The following is a 27,253-nucleotide window of genomic DNA, read 5'->3' on the forward strand; positions in this document are numbered from 1 at the left end:
TTGCCCAATAGGCACAGATCCAGGATCAGCTTATTGTCACCAAATACTGATTTGAACTGTTTATGGGAGAGACCGTGTGCATGGGGCAACTACAGACAGACCCTTTCTCATTATTCTTTCACTTTTCATCTATTTCTGTCCTCCTCTCTCTCTGTGTGGGTTTCTCTCTCTCTCTCTCTCTCTCTCTCTCTCGCTCTCTCTCTCTCTCTCTCTCTCTCTCTCTCTCTCTCTCTCTCTGTAGGTTTCCCTCCCTCTCTGTGGCTGTTTTAGATGTGTGACTGACTCTGCGGTTTTAGTATTGTTTGTTTATGAATTTAACTAGCCTCCGGGACCTGCTGTTTTCATCCCATCATGCCCCTCTCTCTAGCAGCATGCCTTCCTTCCTGGTTTTACAGGCCCCGGTTTGTTCCTGGTTGCCCCCGCTAACCCCGTGTTGTCCCGTTTCCTCTCCCCCTCATCAGTAGTGCTGTGTGTGTGTGAGAGAGTATGTGTGAAGAGAGAGGGGCTTTCGTGTGTGTTTCTCTATGCGTGTAGTGAGCTGTGGGGTTGTGGGTTGGGAATTTATGAGAGTAACGTGTATCCCATACGGTCAGACCCAGAGCACACCGCAAGGAAGACTTCTACACCACATTCCTCTCACACACTCAGAGGAATAGGAACTTTTATGAGGAACATGTTTGGGTGGTGTGTGTGAGAGTGTATGTTCTCACACTCTAATGTGTGTCTTTCTTTCTTAGTGTCTGTATCTATATATATTTTTTAGCCAGTGTTCTTTGTTCCACTTGATCATCTGAGGGGATATTAGGTTAACTACTTACCAGATCCACAACACTGTTGTTCTTGTCTTCATCCAGTCACAACATGGAGGTTCTGCCATGGTGCTGCTAGCTAGCTTAGCACAATCAGTAGCCACCCAGCAGGGGATTTGTCTTTAAGTGGGCTGTAGTATTTTCCCACACTTTTTATCAGGACAACAGTGAACCCAGAGGGACAGAGACACGGAAGGACGGACAGACAGACAGTGTCCCTGGTCCAAACCCTTAGACACAGACACTGTGACCCAATGACACTTCCAAACCCAACCCAGCCGTCCTGTGGTTAGCCTGCTAGGCTAGCTGCGATGCTAGCTTGTCTAGGAGTTACTGATTGATTTGTTTGTTTATTGGTCCTGGGCTATGTGTGGCAGGGACCTTGTAGGTTGTACTAGTTAGCTTAGCGATATACAGCTAGTTTGTGTTTCCTGGGTATTAACATATAGACCTGAGTGACCAGACTCTGAGGCAAATCATTGGGGGACATTGGTTGTGCATTAATCTCAGTTAACTCAGAAGTAAAATCTTGTATAATTTGGTCAGCTGTGTGATTAACATTTGGTCTACAGTACACATCGAATCTGACCACGGGAGACAGTTGTGCATAAATGAAAAAACTACAACAGGTGTATTTTTGCTGGCACTTAACTGCGTCATTATAGAAGGACAACATTCTATACTCAACATTCTGGGATCATTATTACTATGTGTTTGAAGGGAACTCTATGTAAACAGTAAAGTGATTGTTCCCTGAAGTAGCTGATGTGAGTAGCACATTTGATAGGGTAATAACAGTAGCTGTGAAACATTGTCTTTTTCAAATAAACCATTTGGCCACAGGTGTTATGAGCCGGGCTGTTTTAATGGCACGTTAATGGCTTCCCAATCGGTCATGTGTGAATGAGACACACTGTGGCATCGTACTTACACACGCTTTCACAGCGGAACATGGCACCATGGGAGGAAAAGAGGAGAAGGCAGGTGCTGTTTGTGTGTCGGGGGAGAGAGTGTGTGTCGGGGGGAGGCGGGGGGGGGGGATTAAGTGTGTATAGAGTGCATTCGGAAAGTATTAAAACCACTTGACTTTTTCAACATTTTGTTACATTACAGCCTTATTCTAAAATTGATTAAATTGTGTTTTTTCCTCATCAATCTACACACAATACCCCATAATGACAAAGCAAAAACCGGTTTTTAGAAATATTTACATAAGCATTCAGACCCATTTATTTAGTACTTTGTTGAAGCACCTTGGGCTGCGATTGCAGCTTCTTCTTAGGTCGGAAACTACAAGCTTAGCACACCTGTATTTGGGGAGTTTCTCCCATTACTCTCTGCAGATCCTCTCAAGCTCTGTCAGGTTGGATGGGGAGCGTCGCTGCAGAGATGATCAGGTCTCTTCAGAGATGTTCGATTGGGCTCAAGTCTGGGTTCTGGCTGGGCCACTCAAGGGCATTCAGAGACTTGTCCCAAAGCCACTCCTGCGTTGTCTTGGCTGTGTGCTTAGGGTCGTTGTCCTGTTAGAATGTGAACCTTTGCCCCAGTCTGAGATCCTGAGCGCTCTTGAGCAGGTTCATCAAGAATCTCTCTGTACTTTGCTCTGTTCATCTTTGCCTTGATCCTAACTAGTCTCCCAGTCCCTGCCACTGAAAAACATCTCCACAGTATGATGCTGCCACCACCATGCTTCACCGTAGGGATGGTGCCGGGTTTCCTCCAGACATGATGCTGCCACTACCATGCTTCACCGTAGGGTTTCCTCCAGAAATGATGCTGCCACCACCATGCATCACTGTAGGGATGGTGCCGGGTTTCCTCCAGATGTGATGCCACCACCACCATGCATCACTGTAGGGATGGTGCCGGGTTTCCTCCAGATGTGATGCCACCACCACCATACTTCACCGTAGGGATGGTGCTGGGTTTCCTCCAGACATGATGCTGCCACTACCATGCTTCACCGTAGGGATGGTGCCGGATTTCCTCCAGACATGATGCTGCCACCACCATACTTCACCGTAGGGATGGTGCCGGGTTTCCTCCAGACATGATGCTGCCACCACCATACTTCACCGTAGGGATGGTGCCGGGTTTCCTCCAGACATGATGCTGCCACTACCATGCTTCACCGTAGGGGTTTCCTCCAGAAATGATGCTGCCACCACCATACTTCACCGTAGAGATGGTGCCGGGTTTCCTCCAGACATGATGCCGCCACTACCATCCTTCACCGTAGGGATGGTGCCGGGTTTCCTCCAGACATGATGCCGCCACCACCATACTTCACTGTAGGGATGGTGCCGGGTTTCCTCCAGACATGATGCCACCACCACCATGCATCACTGTAGGGATGGTGCCGGGTTTCCTCCAGACGTGATGCCACCACCACCATGCATCACTGTAGGGATGGTGCCGGGTTTCCTCCAGACGTGATGCCACCACCACCATGCATCACTGTAGGGATGGTGCCGGGTTTCCTCCAGATGTGATGCCACCACCACCATACTTCACAGTAGGGATGGTGCCGGGTTTCCTCCAGACATTATGCTGCCACCACCATACTTCACCGTAGGGATGGTGCCGGGTTTCCTCCAGACATTATGCTGCCACCACCATACTTCACCGTAGGGATGGTCCCGGGTTTCCTCCAGACATGATGCTGCCACTACCGTGCTTCACTGTAGGGATGGTGCTGGATTTCCTCCAGACATGATGCTGCCACCACCATACTTCACCGTAGGGATGGTGCCGGGTTTCCTCCAGACATGATGCCACCACCACCATGCATCACTGTAGGGATGGTGCCGGGTTTCCTCCAGACATGATGCCACCACCACCATGCATCACTGTAGGTTTGGAACCGGGTTTCCTCCAGACGTGATGCCACCACCACCATGCATCACTGTAGGGATGGTGCCGGGTTTCCTCCAGACGTGATGCCACCACCACCATGCATCACTGTAGGGATGGTGCCGGGTTTCCTCCAGACGTGATGCCACCACCACCATGCATCACTGTAGGGATGGTGCCGGGTTTCCTCCAGACGTGATGCCACCACCACCATGCATCACTGTAGGGATGGTGCCGGGTTTCCTCCAGATGTGATGCCACCACCACCATGCATCACTGTAGGGATGCTGCCGGGTTTCCTCCAGATGTGATGCCACCACCACCATACTTCACCGTAGGGATGGTGCTGGGTTTCCTCCAGACATGATGCTGCCACTACCGTGCTTCACCGTAGGGATGGTGCCGGATTTCCTCCAGACATGATGCTGCCACCACCATACTTCACCGTAGGGATGGTGCCGGGTTTCCTCCAGACATGATGCTGCCACTACCACACTTCACCGTAGGGATGGTGCCGGGTTTCCTCCAGACATGATGCCACCACCACCATGCATCACTGTAGGGATGGTGCCGGGTTTCCTCCAGACATGATGCCACCACCACCATGCATCACTGTAGGTTTGGAACCGGGTTTCCTCCAGACATGATGCCACCACCACCATGCATCACTGTAGGGATGGTGCCGGGTTTCCTCCAGACGTGATGCCACCACCACCATGCATCACTGTAGGGATGGTGCTGGGTTTCCTCCAGACGTGATGCCACCACCACCATGCATCACTGTAGGGATGGTGCCGGGTTTCCTCCAGATGTGATGCCACCACCACCATACTTCACCGTAGGGATGGTGCCGGGTTTCCTCCAGACATGATGCTGCCACTACCGTGCTTCACTGTAGGGATGGTGCCGGGTTTCCTCCAGACATTATGCTGCCACCACCATACTTCACCATAGGGATCGTGCCGGGTTTCCTCCAGACATGATGCTGCCACCACCATACTTCACCATAGGGATGGTGCCAGGTTTCCTCCAGACGTGATGCTGCCACTACCATGCTTCACCGTAGGGGTTTCCTCCAGAAATGATGCTGCCACCACCATACTTCACCGTAGGGATGGTGCCGGGTTTCCTCCAGACATGATGCTGCCACTACCATACTTCACCGTAGGGATGGTGCCGGGTTTCCTCCAGACATGATGCCGGCACCACCATACTTCACCGTAGGGATGGTGCCGGGTTTCCTCCAGATGTGATGCCACCACCACCATGCATCACTGTAGGGATGGTGCCGGGTTTCCTCCAGATGTGATGCCACCACCACCATGCATCACTGTAGGGATGGTGCCGGGTTTCTTCCAGATGTGATGCCACCACCACCACGCATCACTGTAGGGATGGTGCCGGGTTTCTTCCAGATGTGATGCCACCACCACCACGCATCACTGTAGGGATGGTGCCGGGTTTCTTCCAGATGTGTTGCCACCACCACCATGCATCACTGTAGGGATGGTGCCGGGTTTCCTCCAGACGTGACGCTTGGCATTCAGGCCAAAGAGTTCAATATTGGTTTCAATAAGACCAGAGAATCTTGTTTCTCATGGTCTGAGAGTTTTTAGGTGCCTTTTGGAAAATTCCAAGCGGGCTGTCATGTGCTTTTTACTGAGGAGTGGCTTCCATCTGGCCACTCTACCATAAAGTTACGATTGGTGGAGTGCTGCAGATATGATTTTTCTGGAAGGTTCTCCCATCTCCACAGAGAAACTCTGGAGCTCTGTCAGAGTGACCATCGGGTTCTTGGTCATCTCCCCGACTAAGGCGCTTCTCTCCCGATTGCTCAGCCTTGGTGTGTCCAAACTTCTTCCATTTAAGAATGATGGAGGCCACTGTGTTCTTGGGGACCTTCAATGTTGCAGACATTTTTTGTTACCCTTCCCTAGATCTGTGCCTCGGCACAATATGTCTCTGAGCTCTACGGACAATTCCTTTGACCTCATGGCTTGGATTTTGACATGCACTGTCAACTGTGGGACCTTATATAGACAGATGTGTGCCTTTCCAAATCATATCCAATCAATTGAATTTCCCACAGGTGGACTCCAATCAAGTTGTAGAAACATCTCAAGGATGATCAATGGAAACAGGATGCACCTGAGCTCAATTTCGAGTCTCATAGCAAAGGGTCTGAACACTTATGTAAATAAGGTATCTGTTTGGCAAAAATGTCTAAAAAACGGTTTTCACTTTGTCATTATGGGGTTTTGTGTGTAGATTGATGAGGGGAAAAAATATTAAATCATTTTAGAGTAAGGCTGTAATGTAGCAAAATGTGGAAAAAGTCAAGGGGTCTGAATACTTTCCGAAGGCACTGTATGTGTATGCGTGCATGCCCGTGTCTTACGAGCCTCGCACTCCACAAGGCCTCTGAGGAACCATTGGCTAAGTCAATTGAATGACACATGAATGGAAGGCTAATGATGTCCATCTCTCAGGTTAGCCCCAAACTATGTCTATATATGTAAATGAACCTGTCAACTCTGTCCGGTCAACTCTGTCCTGTCAACTCTGTCCTGTCAACTCTGTCCGGTCAACTCTGTCCTGTCAACTCTGTCCTGTCAACTCTGTCCTGTCAACTCTGTCCGGTCAACTCTGTCCGGTCAACTCTGTCCGGTCAACTCTGTCCTGTCAACTCTGTCCTGTCTACTCTGTCCTGTCTACTCTTTCCTGTCAACTCTGTCCTGGCAACTCTGTCCTGGCAACTCTGTCCTGTCAACTCTGTCCTGTCAACTCTGTTCTGTCAACTCTGTCCGGTCAACTCTGTCCGGTCAACTCTGTCCTGTCAACTCCGTCCTGTCAACTCCGTCCTGTCAACTCTGTCCTGTCAACTCTGTCCTATTTGTGACCCACTCAGAAGAAATGTCTGTCTCGTTACTGATAGTAACTAGGCCTAAATTCAGCTAATGGACAAACAGTGTACCTCACCTCAGTGTAGTCTTAGGGGAATGGCATCTACTTTAGCTGACTACCCTAACTAGCTATTCCTGCCGGGCAGATTCATGTTGAAAGAGATTTATGGCTTGGTCTTTGTTTCAAAGCCACAGCTATCGCCTGGCTAGCCACAGCTAAGGACTTACTATACTAAAAATGGACCCTGTTTTTTTAAAGGCCTGTGAATCTATACTTAAACCCACCCCAGCAATGCTCACACCCAGCTGAGCAGGAATATGTTGATTCTATACACGACATACATCCATCATCAACGTACCCCAATGATGGCGGTGAACTCTCCCATACATCAAAACTCCAAAACTCACACATCTTTACATATTCTTTGTTTTTAATAATAAAGAAAGCCCAGCTCACCAAAATTCTGCTGTTGCTTTCAACTGAGACACATAGGGATGTGTGTGTGTGTGAATAACACACAAAGCTGCTATGTATAAAGATCCTCTTTGAGACCATGGGCATTGTGTGTGTGCCAGGGATCGAGGTTTATATCAGTCGTGTTTGTGTGTGTGTGTTTCTGGGTGCCTGTACTAACGCACGCCACACGGGTGAGGTAAATGTGAAGGTCGTGCCCCCGTGACGCTCGTCTGCAGAGTTCCAGTCATTCCCCTCACACTTTGAAACACTTCCTTTCTGAGTGAAGAGAATGTGTCGAAACCCTTCGGCCCCTCTCTCTTCTTGGTGAAGACGGAACAAAAATCTAAATAAGTCATTTGTGAGACAAGAAAGTCTCGTTGTTCAAATACACTACAGAGACGTTTGAAGGTGCTGATGGGTAGAGACGACAGGTTCCCATACATTTCCCTCACGGACCATAATTAAAAGCATTAGTGTATTTGAGGATTTACAAACAGGCTATTTTGGTACCAGAAAATATGTCATGTGATTATGTACCACCAGTGAGTCACGGACCACAGTTTGGGAACCTCTCCCTCTTTCTCAGTTATCCTCCCATGTATTTCCTTTCTTTCACTGATTTTCCCTCTCTTTCCTCGCTTCCCTAGACTTTGTGAGTTTTTAAATGTCACCATGTCCAGTCATAGTTAATTTTTTCCAGAGATCTGCCCCTCCTAACAGAACAGAGATCTGCCCCTCCTAACAGAATAGAGATCTGCCTCTCCTAACAGAACAGAGATCTGCCTCTCCTAACAGAACAGAGATCTGCCCCTCCTAACAGAATAGAGATCTGCCTCTCCTAACAGAACAGAGATCTGCCTCTCCTAACAGAATAGAGATCTGCCTCTCCTAACAGAACAGAGATCTGCCCCTCCTAACAGAACAGAGATCTGCCTCTCCTAACAGAACAGAGATATGTCTCTCCTAACAGAACATAGATATGTCTCTCCTAACAGAACAGAGATCTGTCTCACCTAACAGAACAGAGATCTGCCCCTCCTAACAGAACAGAGATCTGCCTCTCCTAACAGAACAGAGATATGTCTCTCCTAACAGAACAGGGATCGGCCCATCCTAACAGAAAAGAGATCTGTCCCTCCTAGCAGAACATAGATCTGCCTCTCCTAACAGAACAAAGATGTGTCCCTCCTGACAGAACAGAGATCTGTTCCTCCTAACAGAACAGAGATATGTCTCTCCTAACAGAACAGAGATATGTCTCTGCTAACAGAACAGAGATCTGTCCCTCCTAACAGAACAGAGATCTGTTCCTCCTAACAGAACAGAGATACAGTATGTCTCTCCTAACAGAATAGAGATATGTTCCTCCTACCAGAACAGAGATCTGCCTCTCCTAACAGAACAGAGATCTGCCTCTCCTAACAGAACAGAGATATGTTCCTCCTAACAAAACAGAGATATGTTCCTCCTAACAGAACAGAGATCTGTCCTTCCTAACAGAACAGAGATTTGTCCCTTCTAACAGAACAGAGATCTGTCCCTCCTAACAGAACAGAGATCTGTCCCTCCTAACAGAACAGAGATCTGTCCCTCCTAACAGAACAGAGATTTGTCCCTTCTAACAGAACAGAGATCGGTTCCTCCTAACAGAACAGAGATCTGACTCTCCTAACAGAACAGAGATCTGTCCTTCCTAACAGAACAGAGATTTGTCCCTTCTAACAGAACAGAGATCTGTCTCTCCTAACAGAACAGAGATCTGTTCCTCCTAACAGAACAGAGATCTGCCTCTCCTAACAGAACAGAGATATGTCCCTCCTAACAGAACAGAGATCTGCCTCTCTACCAGAACAGAGATCTGCCTCTCCTAACATAACAGAGATCTGTTCCTCCTAACATAACAGAGATACAGTATGTCTCTCCTAATAGAACAGAGATCTTCCTCTCCTAACAGAACAGAGATCTGTCTCGCCTAACAGAACAGAGATCTGCCTCTCCTAACAGAACAGAGATCTGTCCCTCCTAACAGAACAGAGATCTGCCTCTCCTAACAGAACAGAGATCTGTCCCTCCTAACAGAACAGAGATTTGTCCCTCCTAACAGAACAGACACCAACAGCTGGAAACGTGTCACCCTGTTTGGGTTTTCTCCATGGAATGATCCTAGTCTCTGAGAACAAGGGTCTCCCCTCTTCTATTGGAGGCAAACCCTCAGTGTGTGTGTGTGTGTGTGTGTGTGTGTGTGTGTGTGTGTGTGTGTGTGTGTGTGTGTGTGTGTGTGTGTGTGTGTGTGTGTGTGTGTGTGTGTGTGTGTGTGTGTGTGTGTGTGTGTGTGAGACATAGAGACAGATAGATTACTAGAGAGAGAGAGGCCAGGGAAACCCCAGTTTGAGTGTGAGTGATGTCACTGTGTAGGAGTGGGTCCAGGTCAGGGCTCAGGGTGGTTAGCTGCGTGGGTGTTGTAGTTTTAGGAAACTCCCAATGCCAGGAAGGAACTGACAGATTCCACTGGACCAGCTCACAGCTCACAACTCATAGTTCAACTCCCCAGGGAATGGACTAGCTCCACCCCACCTCGCCCAATCCCAACATCAATAGGTGAAGGGTGGCCCATCTCTGTCTCCTCCCAACCAATGAGAGAGGGAGGGGAAGGCTATGCCAACTCAGTATCATTTGAATCATAGCCTAGTGAAGGATTTCTCCCCTTCATCTCAACCAAACCAAGTGTGATGGCAAAGGGCTACTCTATTTAATCAAACTAAAGGAGAGAAAACACAGAAAGGAAGGAGGAAGAGAAGAACTCTATCTCCAGGTAAGAAAAGCTTTCATGGGAGTTGATTCAGGACTTGGACTTGGCTTGAAGTAGGTTATCAGTCAAACTGTTCTGGACTGGGAAGTATTTTGCGGGCAATATCAGGAGCACTAGAAGTTCCCTACAAAAATAAGGAACAGTGTGTTCTGGTGGGTAAGCAAGGGTAGCTTTCTCCCTCTTCTCTTTCTCTCTCCTCTCTCTCTCTCTCATTCTGCTACTGTAGCGTTGTTGACATGGCCTCGTAAACAGCTGTGGTCAGAGAACCTCTCCATGTGTCACTGTGGAACCCCCCCACCCAACTAACACCCTGCTGTGCTGATGTTCAGAAGCTGCTCCCGATGACCAGATATCACATGTTCCTCTAAGCAGCTGTTGAAAGAGAAGGGGGGTCTTTTTGAGATGTAGAGGTGTGTGTGCGTGTGCGTGTGCGTGTGTGTGTGTGTGTGTGTGTGTGTGTGTGTGTGTGTGTGTGTGTGTGTGTGTGTGTGTGTGTGTGTATGAGTGTGTTCATGGTCAATATGGTCCTGAAAATATTCTGGAGAAGTTTATAGGAGAACAAAGATGATGCAGGGTATTGTAATCAATATAAACCTGAGTTTCCGGTCTCAAATTGGGCCTCATATTGTTTGAAACATGCCTCTTGATCTTATGCCATCCTTCATCATCAGACATGGTCAAGTTTAGAGCTGTTGTGAGACCAGATGTTGAGGAATTGGTTGGTGGAGTGATTGGTCCAGGAAATGGGTGATGGAGGTTGCCAGGGACTCCTGCCAAACTTGAGAGGTGGCTATTAGCGGAAATGCTGGCCTTAAATCAAGAGTGATGAAACCAACCCATCTGCATGGGAGAACATCTGAGGATTTACCACAGCATGCTGACATCGATGCATAAAAACAGTTACTCAGTGACAAAATCACCTCAGCAAATGAAACGTGCTGTGTTCATATAGATAGACACAGGACATGTCAAATGGCATACAGTGTATATATAACAGGAATTCTGGTGTTCTCACATACTGTAGATTCTGATATTGAAGAATCTGGGAATTCTGATGTGATAATTATGTCGTTGCCATAGCGAGTTCGTGCACTGTGTCTAGGAGAAGTTCCACAGACGGTGGTGTGGGGGTCCTTGTCACGCCATGTAGGGTTGTGTTGCCTGACGCATCATGACAGGTCCTGGACTGGGATGCTTGGACCCCTAATGTACTTATACTAGACCAGAGCCACAGCCAGGGCTGTTATGGTGGGCTGGAGGCTCCATGTGTTTAGGGCTGAAAGGCCTGGATGTGTATGTATATTTTTTATTTATTTTTATTTCACCTTTATTTAACCAGGTAGGATAGTTGAGAACAAGTTCTCATTTACAATTACATTGTGTGCAAAAGGCATGAGGAGGTAGGCGAATAATTACAATTTAGCAGATTAACACTGGAGTGATACATGATCAGATGGTCATGTGCAGGTAGAGATATTGGTGTGCAAAAGAGCAGAAAAGTAAATAAATAAAAACATTATGGGGATGAGGTAGATAAAATTGGTGGGCTATTTACCGATGGACTATGTACAGCTGCAGCGATCGGTTAGCTGCTCAGATAGCAGATGTTTGTGAGGGAGATAAAAGTCTCCAACTTCAGCGATTTTTGCAATTCGTTCCAGTCACAGGCAGCAGAGAACTGGAAGGAAAGGCGGCCAAATGAGGTGTTGGCTTTAGGGATGATCAGTGAGATACACCTGCTGGAGCGCGTGCTACGGGTGGGTGTTGCCATCGTGACCAGTGAACTGAGATAAGGCGGAGCTTTACCTAGCATGGACTTGTAGATGACCTGGAGCCAGTGGGTCTGGCGACGAATATGTAGCGAGGGCCAGCCGACTAGAGCATACAGGTCGCAGTGGTGGGTGGTATGGGTGCTTTAGTAACAAAACGGATGGCACTGTGATAAACTGCATCCAGTTTGCTGAGTAGAGTATTGGAAGCTATTTTGTAGATAACATCGCCGAAGTCGAGGATCGGTAGGATAGTCAGTTTTACTAGGGTAAGTTTGGCGGTGTGAGTGAAGGAGGCTTTGTTGCGGAATAGAAAGCCGACTCTAGATTTGATTTTAGATTGGAGATGTTTGATATGAGTATGGAAGGAGAGTTTACAGTCTAGCCAGACACCTAGGTACTTATAGATGTCCACATTTTCTAGGTTGGAACCATCCAGGGTGGTGATGCTAGTCGGGCGTGCGGGTGCAGGCAGCGAACGGTTGAAAAGCATGCATTTGGTTTTACTAGCGTTTAAGAGCAGTTGGAGGCCACGGAAAGAGTGTTGTATGGCATTGAAGCTCGTTTGGAGGTTAGCACAGTGTCCAAGGAAGGGCCAGAAGTATACAGAATGGTGTCGTCTGCGTAGAGGTGGATCAGGGAATCGCCCGCAGCAAGAGCAACATTATTGATATATACAGAGAAAAGAGTCGGCCCGAGAATTGAAACCTGTGGCACCCCCATAGAGACTGCCAGAGGACCAGACAACATGCCCTTCGATTTGACACACTGAACTCTGTCTGCAAAGTCTGTCTGCAAAGTAGTTGGTGAACCAGGCAAGGCAGTCATTAGAAAAACCGAGGCTACTGAGTCTGCCGATAAGAATATGTTGATTGACAGACTCGAAAGCCTTGGCCAGGTCGATGAAGACGGCTGCACAGTACTGTCTTTTATCGATGGAGGTTATGATATCGTTTAGTACCTTGAGCTAAACGATACATATATGATACATATACGATACACATATGCACTCAACACTACTGTATTAGATAAAAAATATGCTATGTTGACTTAAGCTTCCATTAAGTTGTTTCTCCTTGGAGGATGGAGTGAATTCTCTTTTCCATGGGGGACTAGCTGTCGTGGTCCAGTCTCAGGAAACAGTTAGGAGTCAGGCACAAGTCCCTGTGGTGTGAAAGTCACTGTGATGTTGGGTCATTTGTGAGAAGTTTTCAAAATCAGAAATGTGTTCGTTTCGCCTCTTTGTTTGTGCACCTTTTAATAGCATGTATTCTTCTTCTCTCTTTCAGACGTTGTTCACACCCAAGGCCCCCTCGACGGCAGCCTGTATGCCCGAGTCCACAAGAAAGAGTCCCTCGATGGAGTGGTCACAATCAACGGCCTTCCCGTCCTCGACCACCCCCTAACCAACGCAGACCACACCCCCCAACACCCTGACCACACCCTCACAAGTTCTGACCGCACCCTCCCGGTAGTGGGCCACGCCTCCCTGCCCGCAGTCGACCACGCCCTTTCAGTCAGCAGCGACTCTGGAAACTCGACAGCATCCGTCAAAACCGATCGCACCGATGACCACAGTCTGTTGCTGCATGGAGCGGTGAACACCAACCAGAACCACAACACGCCCAGTCATCCCCCTCTCAGTCCCCAGGAGAAGAGAGAGTTGGACCAGCTTCTGAGTGGCCTTGAGGCCCCCATGCTCCACCGCCAGGCCTACCTGGCTACCTCCACCAGCCCCGGGGGGGGAGTACGCCACCTTGTCCCAGCCCAGGTGCACGTCAGCGGGCATACCCGGCTCATTGCAGCCCCCTCCGCCGAAGAGCGCGAGACGGACATATTGGACGAGGAGCTGCACATCAGTCAGGAGGGTAACAGCGTGGACAGTCTTGGAACACTCTCGTCATTGGAGGGCCAGGCCACGCCCGCAGAGCTGTACTACCAATCACAGATACCCATCAACAGGCAGAACAACGGGCCATACCTAGAGAAGCTACGGGAGATGCCGGTGCACCGGGTACGGACTTCTACGTCGGCACAGGAGCGGATCATGGACTCCAGTTCGCCCCAGGAGGAGGAGTACTCTCCTAACAGTTACCAGAACGGGAGTGTGCAGCGTTCCCAGTCCTTCGGGACCCCGGAGCCTGGAGGCCCCAAGCTGCCCAGGGCCCCTGAGAGAAGCACCAGTAGCAGGGAGGCAGTCCAGAGGGGGCTGAACGCATGGCACCAGTACAGTCTGCCAGACGACCCCTTCGGTCCTCCCTTACAGAGCACCCACAGTCTGCCCCACTTCCCCCCCACCGCCTCTCAGCACGACATAGAGCAGTCTATCGAAGCCCTCGACATGCTGATGCTGGATCTGGACCCACACACAGGACAGGTTCCCAAGTCCTACAGCGCCCCCTCTGGTGAGAACAGTGTAGGAGGGCCAGCCCAGATCCCCTTCTCCCAATCTCTGGCCAGGCCGTCCTACCAGGCAGACTCAGCCATCCATGGCTATAACATTAACTACAATGCCTTCGGACAGCCTCTGAGGTCGACGGCTGGCCGGGTTTCAACGTCGCCCATCCAGAGTCCTGTGGCTGAGTCTCCCCTGTCGTATGCCCCCCCGAGGTCCGCCTCGTACCAGCCCCATACAAACACCACTCCCATACACCCCCCCGAGCCCTACCACATGCACCCAGCCCAGGGGCCTGGTTCCCCCCTCTACCCCTCTGACTCCTCCCCCATCTTCGGACAGCTCCAGATGAAGCCCCTGAACTCGTACCCAGGTGGGACGGTGGTGTCCCACTCCCCAGACCGCAAGGGAGGGTCTCCCTATCATGGCTACAGCACCTCCTCCTCCCCCCTCCACAACTCTTCCCCCCTTCTCAAGGAGCCAGAACCTGAGGAGGAGAACCTCAACCTGGAGGGCCTGGTGGCTCAACGCATCGCTGGTAAGTCACTACCGGATTGAGGATTAGATTGAATATCCCTGTTTAGTTTCATCATTTTCATATTTCATGTTTCATTATGTCATTTTCAAAAGCAGAGGTATTCGCTGTCACAATACATAAAGCAAAAAGACATTATAATGATGTGCTTATGACAAGTATTATAATGTATTAGGAAAGTTGTACAACTGAAAGGTTTCTTCCACATCTAACCCAACCCCTCCGAATCAGAGAGGTGGGGGGGCTGTCTTAATCCACATCCACGTCTTCAGCGCCCGGGGAACAGTGGGTTAACTGCCTTGTTCAGGGGCAGAACAACAGATTTTTACCTTGTCAGCTCAGGGATTCGATTCAGCAACCTTCCGGTTACTGGCCCACCGCTCTAACCACTAGGCTACCTACCACTATTGCATCCTAATTATAACTGTTACCAAACATTCGTTAGCAGGGACAGTTGCAAAGGACCGTGTTTTGACTGTCATCTTTACAGGCACCGCTGCAGAGTCACAATGAACGCTTTGTTCCGGAACATGCTGTGAACTGTAAGAAGCACAGTCATAGTCAAATGCAGTATATCAACGGCATTCTATCACCACTGGCTTATTCAGTGATGTGCACTGTTTACATGTACTCTAATATATCTAATTCTATATTGGAAATAGAAGCTACTGTTTACATGTACTCTAATATATCTAATTCTATATTGGAAATAGAAGCTACTGTTTACATGTACTCTAATATATCTAATTCTATATTGGAAATAGAAGCTACTGTTTCATGTCCCCAGCTTTGTCTGACCTTGGTAATAGGTGGAATCATCATGGCATTGAGCTAGCTAGATAGTAACTCTTAGTTGTGCAGGACAGATATGGTCTGAAAACCTACAGTGAGCTCTGAGCTGTGTCCTACAGCGAGGGAAGAGTTGGACACCATGGAGATGAGATTTAAGGTGGTAAGAATAGACATGCTGGTTGAGTTCTCAGCTACCATGCATTTTCCACATTCATGTCCCGCCACGTATGGAAGCGTATGGTATGGTTCTCACAGATGCCACCAAGTGGGCTTATTTGGTAGTTGCCTTTGTCTTTCTACCGCAGATGTTGACTTGGTGTTTGGTATTTTATCAGGATCCCCATTAGCTGTTGTGAAAGCAGCAGCTAGTCTTCCCGCGGTCCACACAGAACAGGAAACATGTCCTAACACTAATGTATGGTGAAGCAGTGTTTCCCTAATCTGTTTCTGGGGGATTCCAGAAAATGCACATTTTGGTTCTATCCCTGCTCTAATTTCTGTCATCTCTCATTTTAACTTCCATCTTTCTTCTGTTTCTTAATGACTTCACAGAATAAAATGTTAATTTTCCTTTATTCATTTTTTCTCTCTGTCTTTTTCTGTTTCTGTCTCTTGTTCTGTCCATCCATTCCTCTGCTCTGTTGGACCACCCTTCACACCATTGCATCTGCCCCTGCACCTCCTTCCTCCTCCTTCTCTTCCTCCTCCACCTCCTCCTCTGCCTCCTATCCACCACCCCCACTGTGAGCAGAGTACAACGCTCGTATTCAGGGCATCAACGAAAGCATTTCCACTACGCCACAATCTGACCTCCAACGCTCTTATTCTTTCTCTGGTTTGTCCTCTCTCTCTCTCTCTCTCTCTCTCTCTCTCTCTCGCTCTCTCTCTCTCTCTTGCTCTCTCTCTCTCTCTCTCTCTCTCTCTCTCTCTCTCACTTGCTCTCTCTCTCTCTCTCTCTCTCTCTCTCTCTCTCACTTGCTCTCTCTCTCTCTCTCACTTGCTTCCTCTCTCTCTCTCACTTGCTCCCTCTCTCTCTTGTGACAACATTATTCTTAAAATAAGCAAATCACTTATTTTAAGTGTATGAAACCTGGAAAATACAGTGTAGATACACTCTAAAACTTTTTTCCAGATCCATATTTTAGATCCCCCCTAAAGTTATCGTTCTTCCTAAATACATTCCTGAAACTGAAGGAAAGCCTTTGGGAATTCCTGACGCTGTTGTTGGCGTTCCAGGGATGCGTTCCCGTGGGATGACGCCGGAGGAGGCTAAGGAGACCGTCCGCCGGCGGACCACTAGCGAGGGGCACTACCACAACGAGGACCCTCCAGCCCACACGGGGGCGCCGGTGCGCTCCCCTGTCCACTCGTCAGACTTCCACATCCTCAACCCTGGAGGAAGACCCAGAGAGGTAGAGTACATACCCCTGTCCAGCCACAGGCAGCAAGCTCTCTCTCTCTCTAGTCTTTATCAGCTTAAAATGGTCTTCCATTCATTGAATAGTTCATTGTTTCACTGTGAGAGTAACCATGTCTGTTGTGTGTGTGTGTGTGTGTGTGTGTGTGTGTGTGTGTTTGTGTCTATGTGGACTTTGTGCTGGTGTGTGTGTGTCCATGTGTTATTTTCTGTCTGTGCCTGTTTGCATTACCTCTATGTGTGTATTGTCCTTGTCCGTGTGTATTTTCTGGCTCCTTCTGTGTCTGTGGGTGGGCGTGTGTTATGTCGTGTGTTGTGTGTGTGTGTGTTGCGTGTGTGCTGTGTCCCCTCCTTCCAGGGCCCCATGCACAGCTACCGCGAGGCGTATGGGGATGATGATGCTGACGGTCGGGCTTCTGTCAGTCCTATGTTCAGCAGTGGTGGTGAGGCCCACCCCCTGACCCCTGCCTTCCCTGTCTCACCTCAGACCCCTTACTTCAACATGTGTAAGTTCACCTCCCTGCAGACAGAGGGCGCCAGTAGACCTTACCTCATTGCCACAGTTCGTCAATCATAATTATGCGACTGCAATAAACGTTAAGTATGTAGTATCTTTCATACTTGCAGTTGAAACCTAAAGTGATGCACAATAAGTGGTTGTAGAATGGGGCCCAGTTCCAATGCTTTTAAGATGCATCCTTCTTTACTGCCTTCTTATAAGGGAGGAACGATGCGTTCTGACATTATTTGGACAGGGCCAGAGAAAGTCACTGCTGTTACTGTAATCTTCAATTGTTGGTGTTTTGATTGGGACTAATCGGTGGTGGTGGGTTTCCTAAATGAATTCAATAACACCTTTCTTTCTCTTGTAGAGATGATTCAGTGTAAACTAATACTAATTCCCTCTGTGAAAGAAATGATGAGAGAGACTGGGAATAAAACTGAAAAATGACATTTGAATCATTTAGCAGGCACACTTATCCAGAGCGACTTACAGTAGTGAATGCATACATCATTTAACTTTTTCATACGGTCCCTCTGTGGGAGTCAAACCCACAACCCTGGCAAGTTACATGCTCTATCAACTGAGCCACACAGGAATAGATAGAAGATAATAATGTATTGTAGTTTCAACACTTAACCTATGACCTATAAATCATGTCAGGTTAGACAGTAGATTGCTTCTTGGCACCGTAGAGATACCATAGAGATAAATACTGTATCTATCTATCTGCTTGACACACGATCATTTCAATAGACAGACTGCTTTTGGACTTATTTGGGACCTAGCAGGGTTAGGGCTCCCTATTCCTGCAGTGGTCACCGCCACACTGTAGTTGAAGTAAGGACCCGCTTTGGGCCCCCAGATACCCCCCTCCATCTACCCCCTTTACCCTGCCCCACTACCCCTGCTCTGGCCCCTGCCTGCCCTCTCTGGAGGCACTATCTTTGAAACAGACAGACAAAGAATTGATGTGGGATTCTTTGGTAAGTGGAAGATGCATGGAATTTTCAGATTACTGTGTCCAGTCCACCACGCCAACCCTGCCAAACTCTTTTCTACCACTGGAAAACTGATGGAATCTTCAGATTACTGTGTCCAGTCCACCACGCCAACCCTGCCAAACTCTTTTCTACCACTGGAAAACTGATGGAATCTTCAGATTACTGTGTCCAGTCCACCACGCCAACCCTGCCAAACTCTTTTCTACCACTGGAAAACTGATGGAATCTTCAGATTACTGTGTCCAGTCCACCACGCCAACCCTGCCAAACTCTTTTCTACCACTGGAAAACTGATGGAATCTTCAGATTACTGTGTCCAGTCCACCACGCCAACCCTGCCAAACTCTTTTCTACCACTGGAAAACTGATGGAATCTTCAGATTACTGTGTCCAGTCCACCACGCCAACCCTGCCAAACTCTTTTCTACCACTGGAAAACTGATGGAATCTTCAGATTACTGTGTCCAGTCCACCACGCCAACCCTGCCAAACTCTTTTCTACCACTGGAAAACTGATGGAATCTTCAGATTACTGTGTCCAGTCCACCACGCCAACCCTGCCAAACTCTTTTCTACCACTGGAAAACTGATGGAATCTTCAGATTACTGTGTCCAGTCCACCACGCCAACCCTGCCAAACTCTTTTCTACCACTGGAAAACTGATGGAATCTTCAGATTACTGTGTCCAGTCCACCACGCCAACCCTGCCAAACTCTTTTCTACCACTGGAAAACTGATGGAATCTTCAGATTACTGTGTCCAGTCCACCACGCCAACCCTGCCAAACTCTTTTCCACCACTGGAAAACTGATGGAATCTTCAGATTACTGTGTCCAGTCCACCACGCCAACCCTGCCAAACTCTTTTCCACCACTGGAAAACTGATGGAATCTTCAGATTACTGTGTCCAGTCCACCACGCCAACCCTGCCAAACTCTTTTCCACCACTGGAAAACTGAACGGAAAAAATGGATTGGACCCCAATCCTGGCATGTAGTCATTGTGTCTGTCTCCTTGGATATACAGTACTACTATGTAGTTACTAGATGTACTGTTCAGGATGCCATTGGTTCCCTCTCCGTCTCACCAGTCCCTCAGTGAACTGTTCTGTGTTGGTTTGCTTTCTGCATGCCATGTCCCAACTCTTGCATAGCCAGGGCACGTTGTACTGTGTCTCCATTCACCATCCTGGTTGTCCTGTTGTTGTAGTTTGTTGCTTGTTTGGATCTGACACTATGTATTCTGTATGAATCAGCTCAGATCTTCTGTAGCCTAAACACTCACAGTTTGGTTTGGTCTCTTTCTCTCATTATCTATCTCTTTCTTGCTCTCTCTTTCTTTCTCCCTCTATTGCACTTTCTATCTATCTCTTTCTCGCTCTCGCCCTTTTTCTCTCTCTATCTCTCTCTCTGTTTTTCTCTCTCTCTGTTTTTCTCTCTCTCTCTGTTTCTCTCGCTCTCTCTCTCGCTGTTTCTCTCGCTCTCTCTCTCGCTCTGTTTCTCTCGCTCTCTCTCTCGCTCTGTTTCTCTCGCTCTCTCTCTCGCTCTGTTTCTCTCGCTCTCTCTCTCTCGCTCTGTTTCTCTCTCTGTGTTTCTCTTGCTCTGTTTCTCTCGCTCTCTCTCTCGCTCTGTTTCTCTCGCTCTCTCTCTCGCTCTGTTTCTCTCGCTCGCTCTCTCGCTCTGTTTCTCTCGCTCTCTCCCTCTGTTTCTCTCTCTCTCTCTAGCCCGTTCTCCTCCAGGCTTGGCCAAAACCCCTCTCTCTGCTTTAGGACTGAAGCCCCACCACCCAGCAAACATTCTCCATGGTGGATCAGGTCAGAACACACACACACACACACACACACACACACACACACACACACACACACACTCCATTGTGGATCAGGTCAGAACGCAAACACACACGCAACCTTTTCCCATCTAGGTTTTCTTAGTCCCCCAATTGCTTCTACACACCTGCAAACGTTGGTCTCTTGCTTCTCTTTCAACGGTTTCCTCCTCCTCTTTTTCTGACCTCTCCCTCAATCACTGACTGTTTTCTTCTTCTACTTATTCTTTCTGTTCTGTCAGACTGTGAATCTGTCAGCGACGAGGAGCAAGGTAAGGGTGTTTCTATGGCAATATGTGGCACCAACCTCTCATCCCCGTCACACAGAGTACCCATAATCCTTTGTGTTCGGCCATGTTTGAAAACCCCTCGTTTTGACAGGAGGATCTTGTTATGGCGTCTCGGTTTTGCTCTACCTTCTGTTGTTTGCTTCTAGAGGAATAACACAGTCCCACTATACAGGCTGCAACTGCAAATATTCTGTTTTGATTGGCTATCAGTGGTTAAGTCCTGCCTCTTCTCGAATTTCATTGGCTGCCCAATGCGTCCCAATTATTTTGGCCAGCCCAGAAGTTTCTGAAACGTGAAGAAAAAGTTCAGGTTAAAGTAATGAATTTGTTAAGGTGTGAGGTAAGGTTACAGTAGGTTAGGTATCAAATCTATATTTGGTTGTTAGCCTGTTGAGTGGGCCTGTTTAATGCCTTCACCTCTCAACTTTGCATCTGTGTTAATCCCACTTTGAGTCTCCCTCAGGATGTTTCTTTTCTTTTTGTACTGTTTTGGGAATGACCTCGCCAGGTTTCTGTCGGTCCCCCTCATAACAGCATCCCTTTCACTCCCTGTTTAGCCTGCCAATAACAGTGTAATAATAATATATGTGTGTGTGTTTTCACTACAGACGGCCGTGGTTATGGTGGACACCCCCTAAATGATCCTATATCTTCCAGTAGTCCCATCCACAGCCCAGACGGGTGAGTACTGTACTGTTCCTGGGGCACAGAGTTTGTATAACTCAGGGGAAACTCTTGAAATAAGAGGAATAAAGATAGTCCTAGGTTACAGCTCAGTGTTTCTCTCTCTCTGCAGCATGAGGATGACTTCCTCCATTCGGCTCCAGGCTGACTCCGGCTTCCCCTCCCACCCCTTGGAGAGTACCCAGCACACCCCCGTTCCGTCCTACAGCCCCCACTCCCCTGAGGGATCCCAGGTCAGCGTCGTGGGCCCCCTCCACACCGTCCCCGGAAGTCCCAACACACTCCACCGCACGGTGGCCACCAACACCCCACCAAGCCCCGCCCTCCAGCGCCGCCTGGCCAACCAGGCCAGCCCGGGTCTGGCTCGTCACCCCACACCGCCCAATGGAAACAGGGTGCAAGTCCCTGGCAGCCCTGTGATCCCCTCAAGAGGCTCCAGAACCGCCGCCGTCCCTTCTAGCCCTATGATGGGGCGCCACCCGATGGCCGGTGGCCACACTACACCCGATGACAGACAGGGGGCACCACCCACGCCCTCCTTCCCAGTGTCGCCCCAGCCGATGCTTCCAGAGAAGAGGCGGATGCCCAGTGGAGAGAGGTCCAATGTGGGGCTGTCGTATGGGACTCTGGATGGGAAGACCACCATACCCACCTTACCCAGTGGAGGCAGCACGCCCAGTGTGTCCACCTCTCACACCCTACCCGACCTCTCCAAATTCTCCATCTACGGTGAGAGAGGAGGTCCTGTCCTAAATAGCATCTAGCCCTAGTCTCTGCCATGTTCTTTATAACTATTCAATCTATTCAGATCTAGCCAAGTGAGCGGTCATACTCAATCATGCACAGCAGAAACTGTACAGTCAATCAGTGCTTATTTTGATGGATGAAAGTCTCAGAATCATCCCTATTTCATTGCTTTGACCATTGTCACTACTTCTACAGACCAGAGTCCAGACATCAGGCTGAACGTGAAGTTTGTCCAGGACACGTCTAAGTTCTGGTACAAGCCAGACATCTCCAGAGAGCAGGCCATCAGTCTGCTGAGAGACAGGGAGCCAGGGGCCTTCGTCATCAGGGACAGCCACTCTTTCAGAGGGGCCTACGGCCTGGCCATGAAGGTGGCCTGCCCACCTCCCACCGCCCAGGCCAACAAGAAAGGTACAGTAGATCTTTAATCTTAGTCACAGGTCTAGGATCAGAGCACCCTAATCCCAACCTTAATCATTAGGAGTGAAAGTGCAAAAATTGACCTTTGATCAGAGACCTTTGATTAAAGGATGTGTTTACTGTTTTGTTTTTTGGCAGTTGGTGACATCACAAGTGAGTTGGTGAGGCACTTCCTGATTGAGACGAGCCCCAAAGGCGTTCGTCTGAAGGGCTGTCCCAACGAACCCTACTTTGGTGAGTTCCAAACATGCATATTCAACAGAGAACTCATTCATTAGCCCTCCAGCAAGTAAGTACACTTGCTAATCATGTGTGTGTGCAGGATGTCTCTCTGCCCTGGTGTACCAACACTCGATGACTCCTCTGGCCCTGCCCTGCAAGCTGATGATCCCCAGCAAAGATCCCAATGAGGAGGCCCTGGAGCTGGACACTCCCACTGACACAGTGGCCGAGCTGGTGAAACAAGGAGCAGGTGAGGACAAACTGCACCCTGCATTATTCAGCCCATTCTCTTTCAGTTGATCATCAATCCATTCCAAGCCTTCTATTACAACAGTAGATACATATAACAACAAACAAATAATAATCGGCCAAATTCTGTTTTACTTTTACCACTGTAGTACCTATGTAATTACTATGCAGTTACACAAATACATAGTTTTCATGTACTACAGTGGTTTTGTTTCTCCTCTCATGCTCGGATACCCTGTTATGTTGCAGTAGCACAGCAACAAGTCCCCGAGGAGGCCCATGGTAAATACTGCACTATGTTTTTGGGTTATATTTTGGCATTATTAACCCCCTTGTCCCCACACTCCCCGATCTGATATTTCAGCTCTGCATGGTCACCACAGAAGCTTCCCTCTCACTACCATGCCTGCCTTAGTCACATCTTTGCTTGTCATGGTTGTCACTCAAACGAGTGAAGTGTGTTTCTAAAACGCTGTTCTTTAGGTCTTATGCAGGGCAGCTGTTGTGAGGTTTGAAACATTGTCTTCTGGATTGGATGTGTGTTCTTTTCTCATTGGTAGAGATAGCATGGCACTACCTACCGACAAATGCATGGAGTGAGCATTCTGATCGGAGAAGAAAGGAAAGATATGGAGCCACTAATATACAGCCAGCTGTTGCCTCGATCTGTTTCTCAACACTTATCCACAACATGTTCAAATGATTGCACTAATTGTTGGTAGTTGAACTCCTTCACTGCTTCATTTTGTACAATGACTGATTATGCACCATTTTTTTTGTTGTTCTCCCTCAGCATGCAATGTTCTTTACATCAGCTCTGTGGACATGGAGTCTCTGACCGGACCTCAGGCCGTCGCCAAAGCAATCAGCGAAATGGTGGCCGTCAACCCGTTGCCCGCGGCCACAACCGTCCACTTCAAAGTGTCGTCGCAGGGCATCACCCTCACGGATAGCCAGAGGAAGTGAGTAGTAACCATGGAAACAAGAGCACCCTACACCCACAGTCAGATCCATAGAAATCTGCCGGTATTCAATCATTGATTCTGACTGATATACTAGCATGTCAAACTGTTTTACTTGTATTGAGCTAGCTTGGTGACAAACTCTGAGATTTACAACACTAACTCTGAGTTTTCTCCTGCCCTAGGGTCTTCTTCCGAAGGCACTACCCAATCAACACTGTCACCTACTGTGACATTGACCCCCAGGACAGGAAGTAAGTGTTTGAGACCAGATCTTTCTGCTGTGCTAAAGTAGTGAAAATAGTGCAAATGTAGCCTACATAGGGAAGATTTGTTGATTGTTCCTCCAAAATGTATTTGTCACATCTCGTCTTCACAGGTGGAGCAAGGAAGGAGGTGGAACGGCAAAGTAGGTCTCACAACTCAAATCACTCTATTATACATAGAATAGGTCATTAACTAGATGGGACAAATAAGTCCCATGGTCCACATAGGCCTATAAATAACTACATCAAATCATGAACCATCTCCTACATATTCAAACCAGGCTTTTATTTCTCTTTAAACTTCAGACTGTTTGGTTTCGTGGCACGTAAACAAGGAAGCACAACGGACAACGTCAGCCACCTGTTTGCCGAGTTGGACCCCGACCAGCCTGCTTCAGCCATCGTCAACTTCGTCTCTAAAGTCATGAGGCGATGAAACCAACGAACCCCCGGCAGTCATTTTTTTGTTCTTCCATTTATTTTCTTAATTTTGGATTGTGTTTCATTATTTTCTTCTGTTCTTTTTGTTGAGATATGTTCTCTTTGTTTTATTCTGCGAGATTTTATGTCTGAAGGACTTGGAGGTAATCCACGATGGCGCCAGAGGAAGTTGTGGCTGGAGTGGTGACAGTGATAATGTGTCTCGAGCTGGTGGAGGAAGAAGGTTTCGTCAACAGGGTAACTGTGGAAGTCCAAGTGGAGAAGCTGTGTGCTAAACTAAGTATCAGTGGGAGAAAAGGACACTGACATTTATCAGGTTTTCGGATTGATTTACCAAAGGTAGCACTCAGAACAAGTATGTCATTATTAGATGGTCAGTTTAAGGCATTGTAGGTTTTCTGTTTTTCTTTTTTACAATGGGACTGTTGATTGAAATGAAACAGACAAAAACAGAAAGAATGCTTTCTTCTTGAACTTGATTCTGTCTTCAGAAAAATAGTTTGCCTCAGTGGCTTCTTACTAAAGAATATTTAAGAAGACATTTTGCATGTTAGCTCGATCTTTAAGCTTGGTCCACTAAAGTCATTTGTGAACCCTCGAGTGGACATTTCCCAGGCCTGTTGTATGTTGTAAAGGGCTCAACAGCGAGAAAAATAAACTGTTCTCAACTTCACAGAGCAGATCAACCTTCTCATAAAACACATTGCTTATGTTAGGTCCAGACTTGACCAGTCGATCCTGGAGCGCACTGATTGATTTCAGATGTGGGAGATGGATTACTCTGGCCTGTGGAAAGGTAGCTGGTAAATCTACTGCTGTCACTTCTCCTGTCCACACGCTGGTGCCGATTATCCACGTTTGAACTCAATCCTGCTTGACTCAGACTGATCCTCACCTGTTGGCTGCTCACAGACACTGCTAATCAACACACTGGAAACAAACGCAAGGGACTGGTCCGAGCCCTGGGCCCTAGGCACTGTCCTGCATGTTTTAGTCCAACTGCACCCCCCTCCCTCTAAGCTACGTTCAACATCACCAAAACAGCCATTCTACGCTGTGTTCTATGAAGACTTTAACCCTAAGACAAGAAAACAGAGGTTGTTTGCCTTGTTAGAGACTGCATGATATTATAAACCATTTTTGGACTCTACTAAAGAGTCCTAAAAAGAAAAAAGAACATGTAGACAGCCTTTTGTTGAAGTAGTTACTCGATGGTGAGATGCGATATTTTTTTTATTTTCTTGATCCAACTTGCAGCAGAGTTTCACTGTATCAAGCAAGGTCGTCTTTCATTTTTAACCAAAAGGGAATTTATCCTCTCACCAGATCGCATCTACATACCTTTAGACAAACGTAGAGGTTGTCACACTGTGTGTAAATGCCTGCTTCTCAAACACACACCACTCACACATCTTCCATAAGCTAAGGAAAAATGATATGGATATCAAATGTATATAGATATACTACTTTGAAAGGTGACATAGCTAAAAAAAAATATTTATTTTTGTTGCTTTGTTCCTCCATGATAACTCATATATACATATATTGTACAGTCTACATAAAGAAGATTACCTTAAGGATTGAGAAAAAAACTACTTATTTTGGCTAATGATTTCAAAGTCGGGAGATTTTGAAAGGCTTTTGGATATATATGGTGTACATTACTCAGTACATGTATGTTTGTTCTAGCTCGTCACGTTTCTTCTTCTTCGCGTTCTCAGAGATTGAGGTTAGGCATGTATGGGATGAAAGCATATGATTTTTACAGGAAAAATGCATGGACAAAACCATCCGGGTGGTAGACCAACATAATGTTCAAGTTTGTCTTAAACGCTGCCATAATACAGCGAATAATATCAGTTACCTGGCAGATGTTGTTGCCAGTTTTAGGGTCAGCTCTTGAATATGGATTTACATATTATGAAAAGATGAAATGTTCTTAAAAAAATAATATGTTTTTATAAGGGAAGCATGAGGACATTTAATTTAGAAGTCGACCTTAAATGCAATATGTAAACAACAATGAGCAACCCATCATACCGACATTATGATTTGCCAAAGATTCAAACACATAACTTCTATGGTGTCTACATGTTTGGCTTTTTTTCCAAGGAAATTGTGATGCTAAGCCAAATGAATTCATAAATGTTCCTTCTGTTGCCAGTAAATATGCAGACCCACATACCACCATTATATATGAACTTCTCTATTCTCTCTCTCGTCCTCTTCATTGCAACTGAATGGAGTTGAGACTATTGTTAACCCGTTTAGAAATACCAAGCACTTACCAATGGAATACCACAACCATACAACAGATGCAGAGATGCAAACAATTACTTTATATAATTTCCTGTGAATATCAGTGTTGAAGGCAAAATGTTGTCTACAATTCTTCAAATCTCTTTTATTTGAGCTACTACGTCTAGCTGTAGTCACCCCGATGTCCAAACTGTGGCCCTCTGTGGCCCTCTCACAAGTAACATGATTTATTTATTCTCCTTATTTATTCTTTATTTGCTGGTATGTTTTTATTTTTTATTTTTAACATTTCAAGCTACATGACCCCGCGGCTGTCAGTCAGTGTTAACCAATGGAAATGGAATGTATTTTTGTGTGGAGGTGTGTGGAGGAGTTCAGTGTACAGACGGGACTTATAGAGTGTGTGAATGTACTACTAAGGATGTACAGAGGGGTCTTGTGTTTTTTTCTTCATTTGCATTATACTGTCATGGCTTACCTGTTCCTGAGGAGAAAAAAAAACATTAAAGCAATACAAATCCGTTACAGTAAAACATGCGGTTGTTTGAGCGTTCATTTTCTCACTCATTGTGTGTAGTTATCTTAACTGTGTCTCTATTGTAACACATCGCTTATGACCATAGCGTTATGTTTTGAATTG

The 27,253-nt window shown here is 47.3% G+C and overlaps 1 protein-coding gene across 50 annotated transcripts in view; it reads left to right on the top strand.

Annotated features, from left to right (window-relative positions):
• Positions 1-27,146, top strand: part of LOC110495438 (tensin-1) — a 244,205-nt gene extending 217,059 nt beyond the window's left edge. For 16 of the 50 annotated variants that reach the window (XM_090207783.1, XM_090207777.1, XM_090207780.1 and 13 more), the window contains 16 exons: positions 12,890-14,533; positions 16,074-16,157; positions 16,559-16,734; positions 17,098-17,245; positions 19,970-20,059; positions 20,316-20,345; positions 20,972-21,044; positions 21,160-21,776; positions 21,990-22,205; positions 22,353-22,448; positions 22,537-22,686; positions 22,935-22,967; positions 23,479-23,647; positions 23,833-23,901; positions 24,027-24,056; positions 24,220-27,146. In XM_090207783.1, the coding sequence (XP_090063909.1) occupies positions 12,890-14,533; positions 16,074-16,157; positions 16,559-16,734; positions 17,098-17,245; positions 19,970-20,059; positions 20,316-20,345; positions 20,972-21,044; positions 21,160-21,776; positions 21,990-22,205; positions 22,353-22,448; positions 22,537-22,686; positions 22,935-22,967; positions 23,479-23,647; positions 23,833-23,901; positions 24,027-24,056; positions 24,220-24,349 (3,755 nt within the window). In that variant the 3' untranslated portion in view covers positions 24,350-27,146. The remainder of the gene's footprint in view (positions 1-12,889; positions 14,534-16,073; positions 16,158-16,558; positions 16,735-17,097; positions 17,246-19,969; positions 20,060-20,315; positions 20,346-20,971; positions 21,045-21,159; positions 21,777-21,989; positions 22,206-22,352; positions 22,449-22,536; positions 22,687-22,934; positions 22,968-23,478; positions 23,648-23,832; positions 23,902-24,026; positions 24,057-24,219) is intronic. The other 34 variants (XM_090207794.1, XM_090207795.1, XM_090207788.1 and 31 more) reach the window with 10 other exon arrangements.
• The last annotated feature ends 107 nt before the right edge of the window (positions 27,147-27,253 follow it).

Source organism: Oncorhynchus mykiss, chromosome 18 (genome assembly GCF_057628025.1).
Source record: "Oncorhynchus mykiss isolate SJ-2025 chromosome 18, ASM5762802v1, whole genome shotgun sequence".
In the NCBI taxonomy this organism is placed as follows: domain Eukaryota; kingdom Metazoa; phylum Chordata; class Actinopteri; order Salmoniformes; family Salmonidae; genus Oncorhynchus; species Oncorhynchus mykiss.